The sequence below is a fragment of the Amphibalanus amphitrite genome, unplaced genomic scaffold (genome assembly GCF_019059575.1).
Source record: "Amphibalanus amphitrite isolate SeventyFive unplaced genomic scaffold, NRLGWU_Aamphi_draft 000311F_arrow, whole genome shotgun sequence".
Classification (NCBI taxonomy): Eukaryota; Metazoa; Arthropoda; class Thecostraca; order Balanomorpha; family Balanidae; genus Amphibalanus; species Amphibalanus amphitrite.
In genome coordinates this window covers 338,534-359,186 of record NW_024881806.1, presented here as the reverse complement: position 1 = coordinate 359,186, position 20,653 = coordinate 338,534, and the positions used below count along the sequence as shown (strand labels likewise).

Here is a 20,653-nt window from a genome sequence, read left to right as displayed (position 1 = left end):
TTATGTGGGTCAGACAGACTTTAGGGCCAGCTTAGGTCACGTTTTGGTCAAGGTCAGGTCAAGGTCAGATCAAGGTCAGGTCAAATTAGGTCAAATTTCAAAGTTGATATTTTTGCATAAAATGGGTATCGATTCGATGCAGCTCGTCACGGGGAGTTCAACGGTGGTCTCCGTTTAGCGCTACGAGGTCTAGAATTGCTCAAAATTGAGTTCAAAAATTTGACGTCATCAATTTTTAACAGTTTTTTTGCTATAACTTGGCCAAAAACGAGGTATCGATCTAAAATTTGGTATGTATATAGAAGAGCGTAGGGACTATCACATATATTCCGGTTTTTTCGAAATTCGAAAAAAATTGGAAATTTTTTGAGTTTTTCTAAAAAAATCAATTTTTTTGATTTTTGGGGGTCAAAATCCCAAAATTTCGAAAATCCGAGATAGCAGTTTTGTAGCGCCGTCTTTGCTCTACACAACCACATAAAGAACTTTAAAATTGCTGGTTAACTGTAGAATTGGTGAGCGTTTCAAGATGTCATGTTTTTTGCTCATTTTTGCTCGAACATGACCTCAGTTTGACCTCAATAACTCCTGACCTGAGGTGACCTGTGACTTAAAATTTTGTGTGAAGGTGTCAAATTGATGTCCGGTAAGGTACCCAAAATTTGGCGGCGCTGCGCGCCGCCGTTTTCTCGCTATTTAAGAAAAACCACAGGGGGGGGGGCCAAAATGCCCCCCCCCATCAGGGCGCGGGTTAACCATACCATGCACGAAATTATATATTTTTGACCTTCACCAGCTCTACCTGCACTAGCCTGGAGGACCATAGGTAGGCCCCAGGACCACCCTGGTCCCTGGGCCGCCACCTGGAGTGTTATACCCCTCCCCGTGAGCAGTGTCACAGTCCTGCCACCCTCAGCGGGGTCCAACGTCTACCACCACCGGTCTGGCTGTCTCATCACTCTGCACCCCCTCGACTCCTGTCCTCTATATCGCTCTCCTTTCTTCCCGGCGAGAGTGAGCCGGTAGCTCGTCAGTCTCGCGCTTCCGGTCACCGCTTTGATACCGCCGACAAAGACCTCCCACGTGCAGAAAAAAAGCGGAGTTGGTCGCCATCCGTCTCCCGTCGTCTCTCCAGTCGCCGGCCGGCCGCCGGTCGGTCGCCCTGTGAGGTGGCGAGCCGTCTCCCGTAGGGTTTTGTGCCGACTCTTGTAGCGGCGGTCAGAGTCGCGCAGACCCCCGAGAGGGGAACATCAATCGAACGGGCAGAGCTGGACGGGTCAGTTCCGGTAGAAAAGGAGCGGTGCGAGAGAGATGTCACGCAGGCAAAAAAAAATGTCCTCGGAAGAAGACCGGTAGCTGTTTGGAAGAGTTATCGCCCGAGTGTTGTGTCGAGTTGGAAGTCACTGGGGTGGGGTCCAGGGGAGGGTGTTTTCTTTCCAAACAGTCGGCAACTCGGCACCTTTCACAAGATAGCTGAAACATATAGCTCCTAAGATTTATCCTATGGGCATGCTCACTATCTTCATTATGCTATTGAATAGTTTCGTTACCGTAGAAGCAGGCTTATCGATAGTTTTCCAATCGATCGAATCGCATATATGTATAACATATATCGCGCTTTCATAGATTGGTGGCTCTGAGTGTCTTTGAAACCCGCAAACAAGACTTAGTGCTGAATGAACTTGCTCAAACTTGGTGAATGAACTCGAAACATGATTCATGCCTTTGCTTGAGTGTACCTACTTTTGTGCATATGTCAACACCACGCGCACACAAGCCTTTTGTGCAATATGGTCTGCCAATTTGGTGCCAGTGACACACAAAAGAAACGCAAATTCATGACGCATCGATTATTGAGTTTTCCCTTTACGATCATGCGCCGACAATGGTGCCATTAAACTTTGTTATGGCGAATGAAATTACAAGCTCCTCCTGATGCATATGTAGTAGCATTACGGTTGCTACGACTTTTGACACTTCTAATGGACGCTTTGAAAAGCTCCATGACGCAAGAACACAGTCTCATTGACTGCAAGTACGACAGCCTGGGATGCTATAGATGAGCGTGCAAGCCGTAACAACGTCCCCGTCACACTGTGACTCGGCTGTATCGAATGCTGTGACTGCTTTGTTTTCTGTGACGGTCGTAACATCCTGGTCGCTATGATGTCTGTGATGACTGTGACGGTGGCAGCCTCTGTGACGGTTGTGACGGCTCAGCCTCCAACTCTCTGTGAACTCCATGGCTATGGTGGTTGTGACGAATGCAGAGGTGATATGTTCATCACCACGCCTGCCTCAAGCCTCCAGTCCCACATTTCCACTGAGAACCTCTCGTTCCAGCCTTCTCTCTTCCTCGAATACGAAACAGCTACCGACCGGCAATGCGTTCGACGGTTTATCCGGGGAATATTTGAAACCACCCAGAGACAGCAGTTACCTTCCGGCTGTTCAGGGTCGCTCTTGTCCGTATACGCTATAGTTATGATTTTTTTTTTGGTTGTTTAGAAAATGTAGGTAGGTACTCGTATCGTCCTTCGTACCTACAAATGCCTACCTGTATGTGAGAAATGGGAGAGAGAGCTCACATATTGCATGTTTGATTAATACGATAAAATAAAGACGTTTTCTCGACTAAATGGCTGGCCTAAAACAGTCACTTCAGTATGAAACCAATGCAGGCCAGCCGCAGGTCGAAGCCCAGTTCTGGGGCAAGCTGCGGACTATAACCGGATTTCGGCAAAGCTGCAGCTCCACCCGGGTTCCGGAACAGTCACAGCTCCGGGCCTTATTCCGGGACCACGGCTGCGGTCCGGCCCGTCCCCAGGCTCGCCAGCCACAGCACGGGTTCCATCGAGTCGCTCTCGTGTGACCATCGGCAGTTAGGCCGGCGGAATTCGAGCCGGCGGCAGTTAGACCGACCAGATTTTCAGCACTGACGTCATCACTTTGTCCCCAGGCGATCGCTGTGGAATAATGAAGAAAATGTGCTGCAAGCTCTTGGAGACTGAGCAGTGCCTTGCGAAAGGCTTGGAAGATTATTGGATTCCGTGAACGATTGAGCGTCTGACGTGCCAAGGCGTTACTAGAGATGCAAGATGCTGAGCGAAAGTATCGAGCCGTCAGTGTTGCCTTTGTATGTGACCAGCATTCATTGAAACATTTGTGTCTGCTTGTATCGTATCATCACAACTCACAGGCGGTCACTGTGTTTTGCCATTTGTTCCGCTGAGCCCCAGCTTTGGCGGCCGTTCGAGTGCCTAGCGTGACCGTCGCCGATGTGAACCTAATGCAATATCCTGGCCGCTGGTGGCGGCGTGGCGTGCGGCAGCGACATCGCGGCCGGTGATCGGTTCGACAGAACCACCCCCGTTCCACCCAGTCCCCCCTCCCTCCCCCCGTGCTCGTGGGGGGGGGGGGGGCACGCCATCTCACCCTGCCGAGGTCGACTGACGTGCTGATGATGTCTGTATCGAAGAGTTTCCGACGCGGATTAACTCTGCAGAGCACGATCGGATTAAGTGTGAGTGTGTCGAATAATCCGGTGAGAAAGTGAGATAGTACGCATGTGTTGAAAATCCTGTCGGCTCACTTTCGCTATCGCTCGATGCTCGGTGATCTGTCGGTAGCTTTTAAGAAACTGCGGTATACGGCTAGTACAATCAAGCGTCCCTCGCGAATAAAAAGACTGAAATGTGCATAGCAGTGTTTGTTATTATTGTCATTGCCATATTTGTACAGAATATTATGAAGATACCGCGCAAAGAACAGTCACTATTTATAGCACATTCGACAAGCGCGGCACCCGACGAGCCACTAAAAAATCAACAAAATAATCGTCACAACAAGTCCAGCAGTCAGCCACGAATAAAACGTGTCAGCGCGATCCGGTGCACAACCGAACAGCACGCAAATCATAATATGCCAAGACCCCCTTATGTACATCGATGGCGGGGCCGTGCCGCGCGGGCGGGGGCGGGGGCGGGGGCGGCCGACCGCCCAGGAACATCACAGTTGTCCGCGGAGGCGCGCGCTGCCGTGCGCACTAGATAACACCCGTGATACATTGTGGTTATTTTGGCACAGACACGGCGCGGGCGGGCTCACGGGCGACGCACAAAACGGGGAGAGGAACTATGTCGGCAGCACGCTCGCGCCCAGCGGACCACGGAGAACACACGCGACAGCAGCGACAACTCACGACGCCGCCGATACGACGGCGTCGACGGCACACACATCGACGGCACAACGAATCGACAGTCACACATACACACAGACAGACATACGCACACGGTGATACGGCTACAGGGCGGGTTTGACGTCGACAGGTGAGGTGGCCGCACTGCCGTGCAGGGGAGGCGTGTGCACAGAGGCCGGGGAGCTCACCGACTGACCCTCGCTAGGAGACTCGGAGTCCGAGCCGGAGCCCTTGCAGCCGGGCTCGTCAGAGTGCGTCTTGGAGTGCTTGGCCAGGTGATCAGACCGCATGAATTTCTTGTTGCACAGCGGGCACGCGAAGCGCTTCTCGCCGGTGTGGGTGCGCAGATGACGCTGGAGCTCGTCCGAGCGCGTGAATCTCTTCCCGCAGAAGAGCCAGTTGCAGACGAACGGCCGCTCACCGGTGTGCCAGCGCAAGTGGGCCTTCAGGTGGGAGCTCTTGTTGTACACCTTGCCACAGCCGGGGATGTGGCACGAGTGGACGCTCTTCTTGCGCAGGTGAAGCGCCGCCGCCGGGCCGAGTCTCTCCGCCTCGGCGCAGTTGGGACAGTCGCAGGTAGCCCGACCCGTGTAGCGCCTCTGGGAGCGTGACGAACCCACCGGTCCGAGGCTGCTCTGAGCGAGACCGAACGGCGAGCCCACCGCTCCCGGCATCGTCTGGCCGGGCAGCATCGACTTGTAGGTGTCCTGCAGCAGGTGCTGACCCGAAGACGCCAGCAGGTGGGCGTTCGAGCCGAAGCCGAGCGACGAGTAATCGGACGTCACTGGGTATGTCATCTGCGTCATCGCGCCAGGCATGCCACCAGCGAGCGCCTGACCGGCAGCCGCGTTGGACATCTCGATCCAGTTGGCCTGCGCAGCGGCCGCCGAGTGCATGTCCCACCAAGAGTTGGCAGACACCTCGGGTTTGACGGCACCCGTGCCGGCGGCTCCAGCGAAGGGCCACTGGTCGTAGGGATGACCCGGAACGCGGCCGTATACTGAAGACATGGGTGAGAAGTGGGAACCCACCGCGTCGGCCCCCGAGCTCATGGCAGCTGCCGAGAAGTACTCGCCGCTGCCGTAGCCGGAGAGGCTGCTGGATGAGCTGCTGTTGGTGGCAGGTCGCGAGTAGCTGAGCGCCGCAGCTGCCGTCGAGCTGGCTGCCGGAGACGAGCGGGACGGCTGCGCGCCCGGGGACGACGCGGCGGGACCGTTCTTCTTCCAGGGGGTGAAGCCCTTACCGACGGCGGCGTCGGCGAGAGCTGGGGGTGACTTGCTGGTTAGCTTGTTGCACTGGGCTGCCAGCATCGCCAGAGGAGTGCCGCGCAGCGACGGGTGGTCCTGCAACAACAGAGAGAGGCTAGATCAACGACGGGTCACAGAAAGATCGCGGTTAGGTCACGGAACTTCACATTAGGGCAAGTTTCAACAAATGCTAATGATGCATCAGATTCTGATAGGAGTTATTCGCAAACGTTATTTTTGAGAGCACACTTACATTCTCTGTCCGCCCTCCCACCCCCCTACCCCTACCTTGCACACCATCGCATATGAGCGCCTAGCCCACATGTTTCCCACGTGTCACCACCACCTCCCGACCCCCGTGACCCGGCCACCCGTCACCCTTAATCAGTGACCGATTCGTCCCGGTCACGGCGGCCGACCGGTCACGAGCCCTGCCGTGACATTAACGACACTCCCGTGATATGGGTCATACCGTGACGGGATCGGGTCCACGCGGTGTCTGTCCTACATGGGTCACATTCGCGGCAGAGGCGTCCTTCACACGGGCGTGCTTTTATAAGGTAACCCCACCGTCGGCAGCGCTCCGGTAATCTCCCCACAAACTCGTCAGTGTTATGACAGTCGGTGGTTTTTATATGACGTTGATAGTTGCCTGAGGCCCTCGGCTGCTTCGCTCGCAGATTCATCAGGTTCTCAGGGGAAGTTTACGGGAGATAGCGGCGCCCGGAGCGGCTAGAGATCCGGAGACGCCCCGGAACTCATATAAACTCTCAGAGACGCCCGGGGCTTCTCCGGACTCTCGGAGATTCAAACGTTAGGAAGCTGTGGGATAGTCCGAGATTAGGAACAGCTAGCAACAGTGCCGAGTCAGCCGACCGAACACCGGCCACCCGGTCTTTGTGGCCGCCTGTGGGCGATGTCTCTGTTCCGGCAGGTCCATTATTGGTTCTGGGTAAACTGCCACGCTGCAGCGGCGGCGGCGGCGGTGGTGGCGGTGGTTCTGGGGTTACCGCAGCGCCCAGCCCAGCTGCAGGCTGCAGCCAGTGCCGTGAAAACGGCCCCACTCCCACACTGGGACCATATCACCTGGCCGGGCCGGCCCCAAGGCCACGTGGCCAGGATACTGCCAAATAACGGATAATGTATCCTGGTGGTAGTCTTTATGACATCATATATTATGGAAAAGGATGTACGAGCGCATACGTTTGATCATAAAATTTATGACTACTGCCGCCTCATTCCAAGCTGCCAATGCCCATGAAAATTCGCGCTTGTTCCGTCAAGTTGAAATAAATTTTGAAAGTGTAACTTTTACACACCATTTTACGATGGAATAAGCCACAGAGAGAATACTTGACCACCTAAGAGAGTCATTTGATGACCGTTCAGGCGTCATGCCTGGTGAATTCATGCCACAAGAGGCTGACCGACGGAGTCGATTCTACCTGACAGTCCCGTCTCATTCCGTGACCGTCAGCGGACGGCTGAGGCGGCCAGTCTTTGGTCAGCTCCGGAGGGCAAATCGCCGGTATGTCGCCCACTGACGAGCCGCTTCCGCGCCGCTCCCACCGCTAACTACCCTCTGCAGCCGTCCGTCGCCGCCGCCGCCGCCGCCCATCACCCTCCCCTGCACCGCCCGGGGCGCGCCGAGCCGCACCGCGGCCGCCTGCGGTTGCCGACTGCACCGCCGCACGCGGAGACTTCGATTACTCAGCGGGCGCTAACACTCGGCGGCGCCCCGCCGCGCCGGGCGCGCCAGAAATCACGAGATGAGCGCGCGCCGGCTACCGTTTAGCGCGCGAGGCATGCCGGCCGTCTCGGGATTTTATTACCGGCGCCGGGGACCCCGCCGAGTAGAGCGATGATCACTGTAACGAGCTCAGTAGCGGCCGGCGGCGGCGTGCTCGGTTAGATTAACCAATATGAGCGCGAGGGTGCGATTATTTGGCCGGCGCCGCCGCCGCCGCCGCGCGGAGAGCCGCCTTTAATCAGTACCGCTCAGTCGGCACTGGGCAAAACATGACCGGCACCGCTGGACGCGCGATGGTATCGTGGAGCGGCTCGCACCTCGCGCTGTCGGCGCGTTAGTGGTGCAATTATTCCGGCACCGCGCGCCGCCGCGGTGGGCGCATTTCTCAGTAGAATGGTCACTCAGCTCCTTCATCTACCAGCTAATGTTCTCTCTCTCTATCTCTCTCTCCCTCTTTCTCTCTCTCTCTCTCTCTCTCTCTCTCTCTCTCTCTCTCTCTCTCTCTCTCTCTCTCTCTCTCTCTCTCTCTCGATCTCTCTCCCTCTCTCTCCTCGCTCTCCCTTCGCGTGCGGTGTTTCCTCTGTCCGCTCTCGATCTCGTCTCGGTCTCTCTGAAGAGCCGCCGCTGTCCCAAATGACGCCGCCACAATGCCGAGGTTAATGAGGTCTGTAAACAGAACGCCCTTCTCATTCCGCGCACAGGCCTCCGGCCGGCCTCCCACGTGAAAAATCGCTCCGCTCGCGGTCCTAGCCGCGGTCTATCCTGCCACCACCACCGCCGCCGCCACCGCCGCTGACGCCGTGCTGCCGCCCGCAGCTCCAACACCGGCCGGATGCTGGGATGCTTCTGCGTAAAACGGCGGCGGCGGCGGTGGCGGCGAGTTCCAAGAGTTGCCTGATTCATTGCCGATCCTGAGCGGCGCGCTTCTGTCGACAGCTTGTCGGACGAGCCGACAGAGACAGAGGGGTAGGACGACAGAGGCGGAGGGTTAAACGGAAGCCGCCGGCGCGGTGGTGGGGACGGAGACCGGAAGGGAACGAGCTTCTGGGGAGCGTGGATGGCGTTTGTGTGACCCAATTTGAAGATCATTTGGAAAGGAGTTATAAATGAGCCTTATTAGTTATTTTTTTGACTTTCTGATATTTCTTGTTGGTAAAATAGCACTTCTTAACGCTTACTGCATTTGCTGGCAAGTTTTTCTTTCTTCGGTATTTTTATCGGCTGTAGCTTCTCTCTCTTTCTCTTTCTCTCTCTCTCTCTCTCTCTCTCTCTCTCTCTCTCTCTCTCTCTCTCTCTCTTCCTCTCCCTCTCTCTCCCCCTCTCTCTCTCTCTCTCTCTCTCTCTCTCTCTCTCTCTCTCCACATTCCTCCCGTCCTCAAACGACCTGCGTCCGCCGCCGTTCTGGTCAGCTGACCTGGCACACGCCAGATGTGGTCTGGCCGTTAGCGGAGGAGGCCCAGATGTGAACCGGGCTGACCGAGCTATCCGCCCACAGCCGCCCTGCTACCGGCGCTGGCGATTCATCAGTGTGGCGTGTTCCGCGTGCCGCCGAGAGGGGTGACTCAACGAGTAGGTCATCACGGGTGGTGGAACCCAGTGATGCGGATTAGGGGTTAGACCAGATGATGTTGGTGACCAGGGAATATATGGACAAGTGATGCAGACCATTGATAAAGACACAACAGATATGTAATTGAGGCTTATGATAGATCATTCTCCACATTCCAAGCGTCTAGTCAAGTTACCGGCTCACTGTGTTTACTCTCCACCTGACTCTGCCCTTTTTCAACTGCACCCTAGCCCCGACGGTGGTGTGGGCTCGTCGCGTGGCCGCCTCTCCACCGTCTGTCGCCGTTTACGGCCCGTACGACGGGCGGCGGAACTAACGTTTGGCGGCGCGGTGCCTGATTTACTGGCCGGCGCGGCCGCGGTCCCTAATGGAACGGCCGTAGGGTCGTCGGGCGGCGGCGGCGGCGGCGACGGTGGTGGTGGGGCTTCCAACCACAGTCGTGGCAACGGAGGAGACCTCGGTAGCCAGTCGCGGCCCTGCAACTCTCCTGACCTTCGTGTTGACCCGTATTGAGAGTGCAGCAGCTTGAGAGCTCCCCCGGGCGTTTACGGAGAACTTTGTGAGCGCCCTGAGACACGCCTGCGGCCGCGGCCCGCTGTCCAGACCGAGATTGGGTGTTTTGTACCCAGTGACCCGTCCGTCACTCAGTGTGTTTTGCTCGTTTGTTTACCGACTAATGAACAGCATACTGATGAGTTACAAATACGTCAAAACGATGGACGTTTGGGGTGTTGTGGGCCGTCTGCTCGGACACAAAATCGACAGCGCCTCGCTCCGATTTTCTCCGGCCGGCTGGTGACCGTACTTCGCCGCGGGTCGGGACAAATGACTAATTGCCAGTAAATTAGTCTGAATAATTATCTAGCGGCGATTTGCGCTGATGGTAATGAGTCAATTAATGGACCGGTCCTGTCCCCAGGCCATGGTTCAGGACATGCGCGGCGTCGCAATGTCCTCCCCTGCGATGAAAAAGGGGAAGGGGTGCATGCACTCTGAAGAAGACGCTTCCCAAATGGGGCATAGGAGGCCCAGTAAGTGCATAATGACCTTGTGTAGCCTTGGCTCGTTTTGGATAGCGCAATGGACCTAATGCACATTACACTAGAATTGCGTGGTCGCCTGATTTATGAACAGCCCACAATGACTGGCGGACGTAATAAAACACCGCGGCACGACAGCCCTAATTGAGCTGTATCAAAAAAAGCCGAATCAATAAAAACATCAAACAAAACAGAAGCGATAGGCGGCTGAAAAGTTTCCCACTAAAAACAATTTCACTCTCATGACCGGCGACCATCGGCGCTGCTGGCACTCTGATACAATTAAAATGGACGATCTGGCAGTCAACTAACCGTCTCGGTTCACGGTATCCGTCCCGATATCGGACTCAGCCCCGACAGAAGCCGAGTCCGTCCAGCCAGCGCAGTAATGGGGGTCTGCAGTAGGAAGGGTAGTTAAGCTGTCAGCCGCGGCGATGACAGCGCCGATTATGCGTGGGAGGTCTGTGACAGCGGTGACATCGGTGTCATTGGGTCACTTGAGCCGGTGACTGAACTGTCATATGGACTGCCACATCTAAGTGGGCACTGCGGAGAGTCTGATCAACCGATCTCTAACAGACTCTGTTGACAGACTCAGTCCAAGACCTTTGGATGTCACTGAATATTGCATTGGCATCAAGGTCTGCATTTTACCAACCAGTGCATCTCTTCCATCAGCTGAAGATATTACGTCATTGGACTACTGGTTTCTCTCTCAATCCCATGACGTCATCAGATCTGTTTAGCGTCCCAAATGCCCCTCCGGAGAGTCTGTCAAACGTCACCGTCACGTGACTGCCGGCCGCCACCCGGAGCCGTCACACGTCGGTGAGCAAATGGCGCGGAAAACACGGCGCCATAATCACCTCAAGGTCGGCGCCGGTGCGTCGCTGCACGCCACCGCCGCGCCGCGCCACGCCGCAGAACCACGCAGCGCGCCGCGGCGCGTCAGCACAGCGTGCAATCACATCGCCGTGCATTGAGACGTGCTCTGCCGTACACATGACCGTGCACGGGGCGGCGTTCCTATGCGTGCGTGGTGGAACTTCCCGAGGTCAGTGAGACCAGCGCTCTGATCGGTTCCTATAACCACAGTCAGGTGATCAGGTCACGGGATGATTCACCCTCTCTGACCCGGTGCTGGTCAGAGGGGGAGGGGTGCAGGTCGCGGCACACTCACCACTCGGTGCGAGCCCGAGCGGCCACCGGCGCCGCGGAGCCTGCAGGCGCGCGGCGTGCAAATAGATTCCAAGATCCACCACGGCGACGGGCCAGTGGCGTGATTGGCGGCCACAGGCGGCGTTGGCATGGCAACCGGTCGCGTGAGTGGTCCGCATTGCGCCGCCAGGATAATTCTGACCAGATCGGCGGCTATTACGCCTCCGCTGCGCCTCTGGAGATGGCGCACCGCCGCTGAAGGCTGCGGGCTCCGAGCCCCGACCGGCGGTGGCGGCGGCGGAGACGGACGCTTTTTGTGACGGCTCGCTCGGCTCAGAAGGTCGGCCGAATGGAGCAGCGGCTTTGCGTCGTTCGGCGCCGCTTTGAAGTTGGCCAAAGTTCGATGAGGAATGGGTGACTCGGAATGGGCTGGTGTGAATCACCAGCTGCAGCGGATCGACCGACAGCACGAACGGCAACTTACTGACCCCGCCGCCCGCAGTCGGCGCTGTTAATTCCACACTTTCCCGGTAGTTAATTTTCCAAACTCGTTCACAAACGGCCAGACGAGTATTCTCACCGATAATTGATATTCCCTTATTCTAGCTCGGGCACCGTATAACCAGCCAAACGGCACATTCAACTAAGCCAAAGCTCCGACATTGCAGTTCAGCCGGGCTGCAGCTGTTGTACCGGCAAACGCGGCACTAATCGGCCCTGGCCCACCGCCACCACGACCAAAACTCCGACGTTAGACCTGCACCACTCCAGCACGACTTCTTGAATCACCCAGCATCAGCAGAACAGTCGCAAGCCACGAACATTTTTCGGTAACGAGCGAAGGCTTACTCGCTCCCTCTTCGCTCCGAACGCTACGTCGCAAACGACGGCGTCGACATGCCGACGTTCCGGTCGCGCCGACGCGTCATCGGCGACGGGCCGCGTCGAGCGCCGGCGGCAGGTGACGCCAAAAGTGCGTGACGGCGGAGACGGGACGCAGACAGTTCTCGCCACGGACTGTTGCCCAGCTCCTTCACGCTAACAAGCTCCGAGCAGGCGTCAGGAAAGCGCACGCTGCCATCGGCTTCCCACCGCCGCCCCCGCTGGAACATCATCAGCGACTACCTGCCGCTACCATCGACAAACACCCTCCCTCACCTACTCTTCCCCCTCCGACCGGCAGCAGCGACGCCCGCTCCCTGCCTCTGGTGATGATATAACCAGTACCGCCGTCATCAGCTCGGCAAAAACGCCCGCTCGCACGGCACGGACCCGGCAGGGGCGCCGGCTCGCCCGGCCGACCGGCAGGGGAGCCTGCCTTGATGAGGTGGCTATCGGAGTGGAGGACGGTAACGCTGCTCTCTCAAAGTTGGCATTACTCCAGCGAGGGCGATGAAATGAAATGAAGGCGGTAAAATGATGTGCTTGATTAGGAGGTGATATTTTAGGTAGATTGAATGAGGATGTAAGTTTGGGTATTAGGTATATTGGAAATGGCAATGATGTGAGGCTCCCTAAATCAGGCAATGGGGATGAAGGTGAAATGATATGTAATAAAACGCAAATGAGTATCATCAGCACGAGTTTATTGACCACAAAACTGTGAAAGATTATTTAATTGCTTTGTAGGGAATAGTGTGCTGGATGCACGAATGTGTTGCCCCGTTTACTAAGCCATGGTAATTCACCATAGTAATTCATCGATGGTCTTCTTAATTATTTTCCTCAGCGGTGAAACTCTCATTCGCTCGCCTCAGCAATACCAACTTGTACTTTACGTGCAGCTTTAAATATACATCACTTGAAACGTCTCGGTCTCAATGTATAGAAGTTTTGTTTTCTAGGAAAAAAATAACTGGGAAGTTCAGATACTTTTGCGACCACGAACAGTCATATGTAAAAGGTCATCATATTTCCTACAGTTCCAAAGAACCTACCGCTCTTCTAATGCGTGTCTGCGTTATAACCGAAGGACACCGCTGCCAAACGCCGCCAAACCACGCGACCCTCAATCAGGAAGTCGTCTCTTTGTCAGAGCGAAACTCACGAGTTTCCAAGACTCACAGCCGCAATTCTCACGGAGAAACTCACTGAGTGGCGGCTCAGTGAGTGGAGAGTTGTTTATCACAGGAAGAGCGCCTGTCCTTGAGGTGTTTCACCGTCTGACCGTTTTAAGGGTGGTTAGTGGTTATCGTTATCGTCTGTCCGGTCAGTTGGACACAATTGGACACAGCGGTGCGACCGGGCGGCTGTCTCCATCAATTGGACAGGTTTCTTTCCAATGGTCGGACGTTTTCTGAGCTCTGAAACCGCGGCTCGGTCGGCTTGTCCGAACCGACGTCGAGGCACTAAGCACCGTTTGTTTTCGAGTTCATTTGGATCAAGAGCTACGGGGCTTTGGCTGACATCAAAGACAGGTTCTCACGGACGGAACCTCCCTTTGGGTCGCCCACCTAGTCCAGACCGGCAATCATCGTTTGTGAAGTGTCACTGGTGACACATTGGACGGATGTGACACACTAAAGACCACCACCATCGCTCCCACCACAAACCCACAATGGACACAGGGTTCCACAGAGACCCACCGCCGCACATTGGGGCTGAGGTGGAGCCAAACAGGGCCAGACTCTGACTCATTGAGGCCCTACCTGGAGCCAAGGGGCCTTCCAAGACCTAATACCCAAAGAGGCCCACTCAGGACCCCTGGGGCCCAACTGAGACCCACCTTGACCCCACAAGTCCCACCGAGTCCTCCACAAGCCCCAATCTCTCAATACGCCGACCTTACACGCCCACCATCCCCGTATAAGCCGTAGCTCGGCCCCAGGCCACCCGTCTAAGCCGGCGGCGGCGGTGGTGGGACGTCCCGCTGTGATCCGCCGACCTCCCGTCGCCCCCGACAATCCCATCAATAGGTGTGAGAGGGTCGGAGCGCGGATCAGCCGCCGGCTCGGAATAAGAACCCACGGGCGGGAGCGGCCCGGCGGTCTCCGCGGGCGCCGATAGGCCTTTGACTGGATTGACAGTTGGACGAGTGTAATCCCGGATTAGTTTTGTTGGTGTGTATGAGGTGTAAATGTAATCGGGTGAAGCTATCGAATTGACTGCTGAAGGTAGACAGGTGTAAGAAACCGTGTAAATTAACTATTTACAGGACAGCGACGGATTTAATCCTGGACAAGGTTTCACCATTGGGGAATTTCCTGTGAAGGAAGTATGAACGACGCCAAATAGTGTCATAACAGCGCTGGAAATTACCCGGAGTTGGAATAATTAGCAGGGAATATAGCACCGGCGATACCTCGAATAGAGTCCAATGGGTTATTCAGAGAACGCCGACAGCTCGGCTCGGGCCTACTGCCGATGGCCCAGTGACATGACATATGACAAATGACAGATTTCAATAAGGCCAATTGGTTTGCACTCTGCCATCCCTTGACGGCCCTTTATGGGTAATACTGAGCGGCAGGCACGATCTGGACGCGTGTCCGCTGTCTACTCTTTGCAACAAAGTGAGCAATGTGGCAAATTTTGTACATTTTTGCACTAATAGGGCTGATATTGTTTTTCGTATAATGATATGGTTAATGATATGATATGATATGGTTTCTTACCACCATTTTTACAGATCGGATGTATTGTTGTGCACTTGTGCCTGCTGTTCGCTAAATTTTTGTCTTCTTCCTTCTAGTTGATTTATATTGATTAGTAAGTACCTAAGCAAACAAACTTTGTATGTTATAGGCATAGGCAAAGATTTGTATTAAAAAGTTGTTCGATAGAGGCAGAGCACATTTGACACGGTGCAGCCACCCATAACTTCTATAGGCTGGGTGTGCTTGATCTGTCTACCAAAAATATCACACAGGCAGCAATACCATTGGATGCCGGGAAAGCCGACAGGCCAATATACATAGAGTCAAATCCCATGGTCCCGCTTGGGTTGACAATTTTCGTAGAAAACAATTTGCGTAGGTGGCTATACTCTCGGCAGTAACACCATCCCAGGACATCCCAAAAGCCCCACCCTTTCTCACTTAGAAACACCCCGGCAGCGGGCGGACCGGCCCCGCAGCTATCGGTCGATGGACAGAGTCCAGCACTCACCATGGTTTTTTCCAGGCCAGCCGTCGGGTTGTAAATGTCGTTTCTGGGTATGTTCAGATCAGTCAGCATCTTGCCCTCTCGCTCACGTGCCGCACGCCCGCGTGACACCGATACTGTTCGCTCTGCTCTCTCCGAGGTGCCCCGAGTCTCTGCGCGCGATAATTACTGGTGCGATAATTACGGCCGCCGCTGCCACACTGCCGCTCCTGAGCCGCCCGGCCGGCAGCAGCATGGGAGGCACCCGGGTCGGTGCTGGCTCCGCCCACCGCGCCGCGCCGCCGCCGGCCATTGGTCCGAGCCAAACCGACCGACCAATCAGCGGCCGCCGCTGAGGCCGGCGCCGCGCGGTCGGCAGCGCCTCGGGCGATGGCCAGGTAACTGCAAACTTACGGCCAGCTGATGACATCTATCGGGAAATACCTGAAGCTCCGTGGTAGACGGTTCAGGTAAAAAAGTGGGATTGGTTATGCTCGTTTTTTATCGGAGAGGAATGACCGAGCCTCTCCTCGACCTCACCCCGGTGGCGTGGCATGTTGAATAAAATAATAAAGGATTAATAATTTTCTTGCCAGTTACCACTAGCAGCAGTTTTAGTTGGTTTTTCATGCCTGTTGGCTTCACGAGAATAAACTTTTCAAATTCTGCTTGGCGTTTTCGTGGAGCTAATCTGTAAGGATCTGTGGGTTGCTGAATAGCAGGCAACTTCCGTTACGTTCAGTTACGCTCTCTCCCTCTTCTTGATGAATGGAGTACGTACTTGTTCGATGTTTTATGGCGTCAAAGTGCCTCACTCATGCACTTGCTCCAAAAATAATGATGCTGAGATATTGCAGTTCCCTATTTGTTCGGCACTTTGTAAGGCCAAGCCTACACCCTCGGCCCTATAATACCAACACCAACAGCCCACGGCCACCCCGTTTGACCCGCGCCTACCTCACTCTTTTCCGCTGAGTCTCTATGGGCTGGTCGTCGTTACAGCCGGTCCCATGACATGGTTTACGACTCTCCAAACACCCACTAATAGCACGAGTCCCGGCTCTCTGATTACGTTTTACGCGAGCCAGCACGCAGCGATTATGATTTAACTACTAGGCCGGCACCAGAGGAGATGCTTGCAACTGGCTATAACATGGATTAATAGGATGCATCCCGAGTGTTTGAAACAAACAAGGTGGTATGCTGGGGCTCATAGACTGTCAATACCCACCAGGCATACGATATTATTGCGTTTTTTTAGTGCGGTTTTGAGAATGACGAGAATTCGCTAAATGGGTAATCAGACAGGGCGTAACCATGTGGTGTGATACTTGGAGTTCATTCAAATGTGATTAGATAATGAGTAGGTTAAGGTGACAGGCAATTCACTGTTTTAGCTTAAATTGCTTAATTAGAAACTCTAGTTCGTATCACATTTTCTGTTAACTAACTCAGCATATGGTCACCAATTATCACGCTTAACCGAAACAACTGTTGAAACGTTTTCAGTTTTCTATGTCTATAAAACAAGAACGTACTTATGTGCTCACACACTTCTATCGTATGTTTCTGCTTTGCTGATGGCAGACACTGGACGCGAACATAGCGTCTCCGGGCCTCTGGCGACGCTAAATACTGCCCATTGTTCCCTTGATGCCTTGTCAGGCCAAGGACGGCCAATGAAATGGAAAGGACCTGACCGAAAGTCCGACGTGAGAATTCCGTCGCCATGAGCCTTCAAAGTTTGAAGCATTTATTTTGTTAAATTAGGTAATACTTTATTGGACGCTTTGCATCTAAAAAATACATGATATATTGGTCTAACAAATGACACCACAGAAAGACCGCAAGGTAAGTACGTATATGTACATCTTAAGCCAGATTTTATCAATGAAAATTAGGAGCAGGCTTGCGAACTGTTGCAAACGGCTGTCAAAATTACCGATCAGACATGCCAGCACCAATTCCACAGCAGCATAAATCACAACCGCTCCGTTCCCGCAGCGCGTTTTCGTTTCCTGTCCGACACACAGGGCCGTTCTTTGTCTCTGTTCCGATCACGTACCGGTTTTCGCAAAATCAGCCTCGATTCCCTACCCCAGTTCTGATTGGCTGCAAAATCCCCCCCCCCCCCCACAGGAAAGCGGCCACTCGCCACCTTTGAACTTCACCGCAGGTCGCGCGCGGCGCGTGACACGGACAAGGTCACCGGGGGCGGCCTTTGAAGTTGCCGCCGGCAGCGCGCGCGGGGCACCAGGTGCTCCCGCCGCTAAATGATTCATTCGATGGCGGCCAGCGTTGCGTCAGTGGTGGTCGGTCGGGCGGGCGAATTTTGTACCTGTCCCCTCCAATCATGTCAGCTGACTGGAGTGAAAATCGTTACCGGTCCGCCGGATTTCAGCCCAGTGTATACGAGCAGCTGCTTTCCGGGCTCGATACCGAGGGAAATGTAGAAATGGGCTTCGCTAATTGAAACATTTGATAGAAGGGAACAGCTGTTGTTTGCTTGTTATTTGTTAAAAATGTCTATTATATCTTTGCAGACAAGATATCCCTCTGTTGCAATGCTATCGACATCCTTATCAGCGAGTAATACAGCTTTATATGAACTTCCTAACACAAAACGACGCCATTTCTATTTTTGATGGTGTGTCTGCCTTTTCAATAACTCAGCAGAACTGTCCTCACTACAACCCCTCACAGCTGTAGAGCCATTCCGTCGGCACAGGCAGCTGTTTTCCCCGAATTGCTGACCAAGCTGCCGTGATAGGGATTGTTTGACGGCCCCGCGGAACTTTCGTATCGACTGTGTCGGGAGTGGCGAGGGTTGAGTGGCGGGGACTCGGAGCAGAAGTGACTAGACCGGTGATGTTCGACAGGGTCAAATACGAGCGAATGCTCGTCAGTGGGGTGAGAAATATATGTTGCCAATATTGGCATTGTGTTTTCAGCTTCTTTTCGTGACCTTAACGTCTCGCTGAGCCTGTGATTGTCCACATACGACTAAAAATTAATCTGGGTGATTTATGGGTTAGAGCTCACTTTGTACGGTAAGTCATACGAGCTGACATTTAGAATTGCATCCCTATATAGTGGTAGGTAACTACTGCCCGGAAGTATTCGTGTCTTAACATCATGTTGAAGCACTCAGGTGTTACAAACTCAACTTCAAACACCACTGCGCCATTTGAAACTCCTTCAACGTGCACTAATTGAAAATAAACTGAGAATAAGACCCGCCCCGGTAGTTGGCCGGCCTGTACTCAGTACCGCGGCGGCACACTGGCTGGGTGGACGGGGCGGGCCGGCGGCTTTGTCGACTGTGCAGCCCGCCATTACACCATGTTTATGACTGCAGAAGGTGCCGGTTAGTTTTTGTGACCGTTTAGATGGTCGGCGTGGTACCGGGGTGTGAGGGAAGACGCGGTGGTGGTAGTGCTACTGCAATATTCGATGTCCGTTGATCCATAATAATATGCAAATGTGACAAAAATTTCTGAAAAATGAATGCTAAATACTGAAGATATACTGTTTCGATATTGCATGACGCATTTGGTTTCCGATGTAAAACATTCATCGGCATTCTGCTATCCTGTGATGACAGCAGCGATATGGCTCACTCAGCAGTGAATCTTTGGGACCCACTTGTCAACAGAAATGAACAGCACTTTATCACAAATCTCCACTAGCCAGCTTCTAAGGCAGCGACAGGCGTGATGACCTTCCTCCACGACTGTCACCCCCGTCTATCCCCCCCCCCCATCCTCCCGAGCCATCCCAAATGAGCCAGTACAAAAGGACCGATAAAAACATCGTGTCATCTCGCCGGAGCTTTCCGGCCGAGTTATTCAGCGGTGTGCCGATCGAATTTCTCCTCCCGACGCCCGGTGTCTCCGAGTCTGGTGCTGCCCTCAACCCTTTGGCGGGGCATTCAGGGAGAGGAGCGGCGAGGGAGAGCGGTGGGGTCATCCGACACTCGTCGAGAGAGGAGCTTCCGGTCGTCTTTCTTCGTGCCGACGCGTCGAAGGAGAAGAGAGGAGAGAAATGGCTTGGATGGCAGCGAGTGAGGATTTGAAGGACGAGTTTCGGAACGGTTTGTGCCAGGTGTGGAACCCAAGCAAAATGAAATGTGGGGAAAGCAGAAAGAACAAATACGGTTTTCTATTTGACGTTGTTAGAAATGGTGTGAGATAAGTGGCAGTGGTTGGATTACAGGTCATGCCATGTCAGCACTCTAAGTTATCAGCCTCGGGTTTCTGGACAGATGCTATGTCAATTACTAAGTGCGCATGTTAGGTAGTAGTTTGCACAACAATACACTCCGTCGTGCGTTTAATTTATGTTAATATATCCTTGCAAATTCAAATATACCAATTAAAACAAATCAACTCACATCTAATTCGTTTTATGTACTCAAACTGACCTAGCGTTTTCCACGCATATCCTGATTGCTATAATCACTCATTGAAACACCACCATGCGTGCGGGCTGCGTGCTGAAACCTTCCCTGACACTCCTTACTCAGCAAATATTCAAATCAACCACCTCCAACTCGACCCTCCCGAGTTTCACCGCGTATAACGCCAATGTGAAGCTATCCTCGGCGGAAGGAGCGTTGCATGTTTGGCCTCCAATTAGCGATACTGTTTGTCATGTAGCCGCCATGGGTGGTCGCTGTGTCCCGCCCCCGCAGCTACCGTGCGACGCGCTTATGGATGGTGGGCTGACACCGTGCAACAAAAATGTCTGATGAAGGAATGGGGAGGATTATTTATACATCGTTGCAGTTTCAGGGTGAGAGTGAATTTGAAGGTTTTCTCACAAATCATATAACCGGAAATGCAAACGTTTGTATTGAATGTCTTCCATCTATGATGACAAAAAGATGACAAGCTAGGGATAAGTATCATGCACATTGCTTTTTCTAAGTCAAAGCCTTGAGTCATTTTCCCATTTTCGAGAGTTATGATTCACATACCTATCTGAAATGATAAACTTAGGGCAAGCCCTATGTAAACTGGCCCACTGCTGAAGCTAGCTTTGAAAATAGCACAGAGCAATTCAACGGCTACAGCAAAGCAACTGCCAGCAGCTCCTACATACTTATTCCCCTTCAGAAAGGTCCATAGCCGCCGCCAGTTTGCTTTAGTTCTCCCACCTCCCAACAGATGTCTCTGTCTGACAGCCCTGCCTTCCGTGCCACCCACCGCGGCCGGTCAACAAAGGTGCGACTGTCACTGGCGACACCCCTCTGCCGGCGCGTGTTGCCGCTCTTCCTTGGCACTCTGTCCCGCTGGCCTGTGACGCCCTCTGCCGCCGCCCCTCCGCCCTCTATCCACCGCGCTCCACCCCTTTCCCGCCCTCAGTGTCACCGCGACAGAGACAGGATGTGACGACTTCCGCCAGGCTGAGGCACCTTTTGAGGCCGGGCTGACGCCGAGACGACATGCTCAGTGGTTAGGGATGGGACAGGATGGGATGGAATGGGATGGGACCATCGCACCGGTCGGGACAGTGGTGGCTGGTGACTGACAAAGCGGGTCCCAGGTATGAGGTAGGGATATGAAAAGAAGCATCAAAGACTCGTATGACAAATATTCAATGAAA

General features: G+C 54.0%; 1 protein-coding gene across 2 annotated transcripts in view; it reads right to left on the bottom strand.

Moving 5' to 3' along the window:
• Positions 1-3,694: 3,694 nt before the first annotated feature.
• LOC122388158 (transcription factor Sp9-like) overlaps positions 3,695-20,653 on the bottom strand; it is a 56,646-nt gene continuing 39,687 nt past the window's right edge. The window contains exons 1-2 of one of the 2 annotated variants that reach the window (XM_043379001.1): positions 15,071-15,309; positions 3,695-5,541 (exon numbers count right to left, since the gene is read on the bottom strand). In XM_043379001.1, the coding sequence (XP_043234936.1) occupies positions 4,303-5,541; positions 15,071-15,139 (1,308 nt within the window). In that variant the 5' untranslated portion in view covers positions 15,140-15,309 and the 3' untranslated portion in view covers positions 3,695-4,302. Of the gene's footprint in view, positions 5,542-15,070; positions 15,310-20,653 lie in introns of those variants that run through there. The other variant, XM_043379002.1, reaches the window with a different exon arrangement.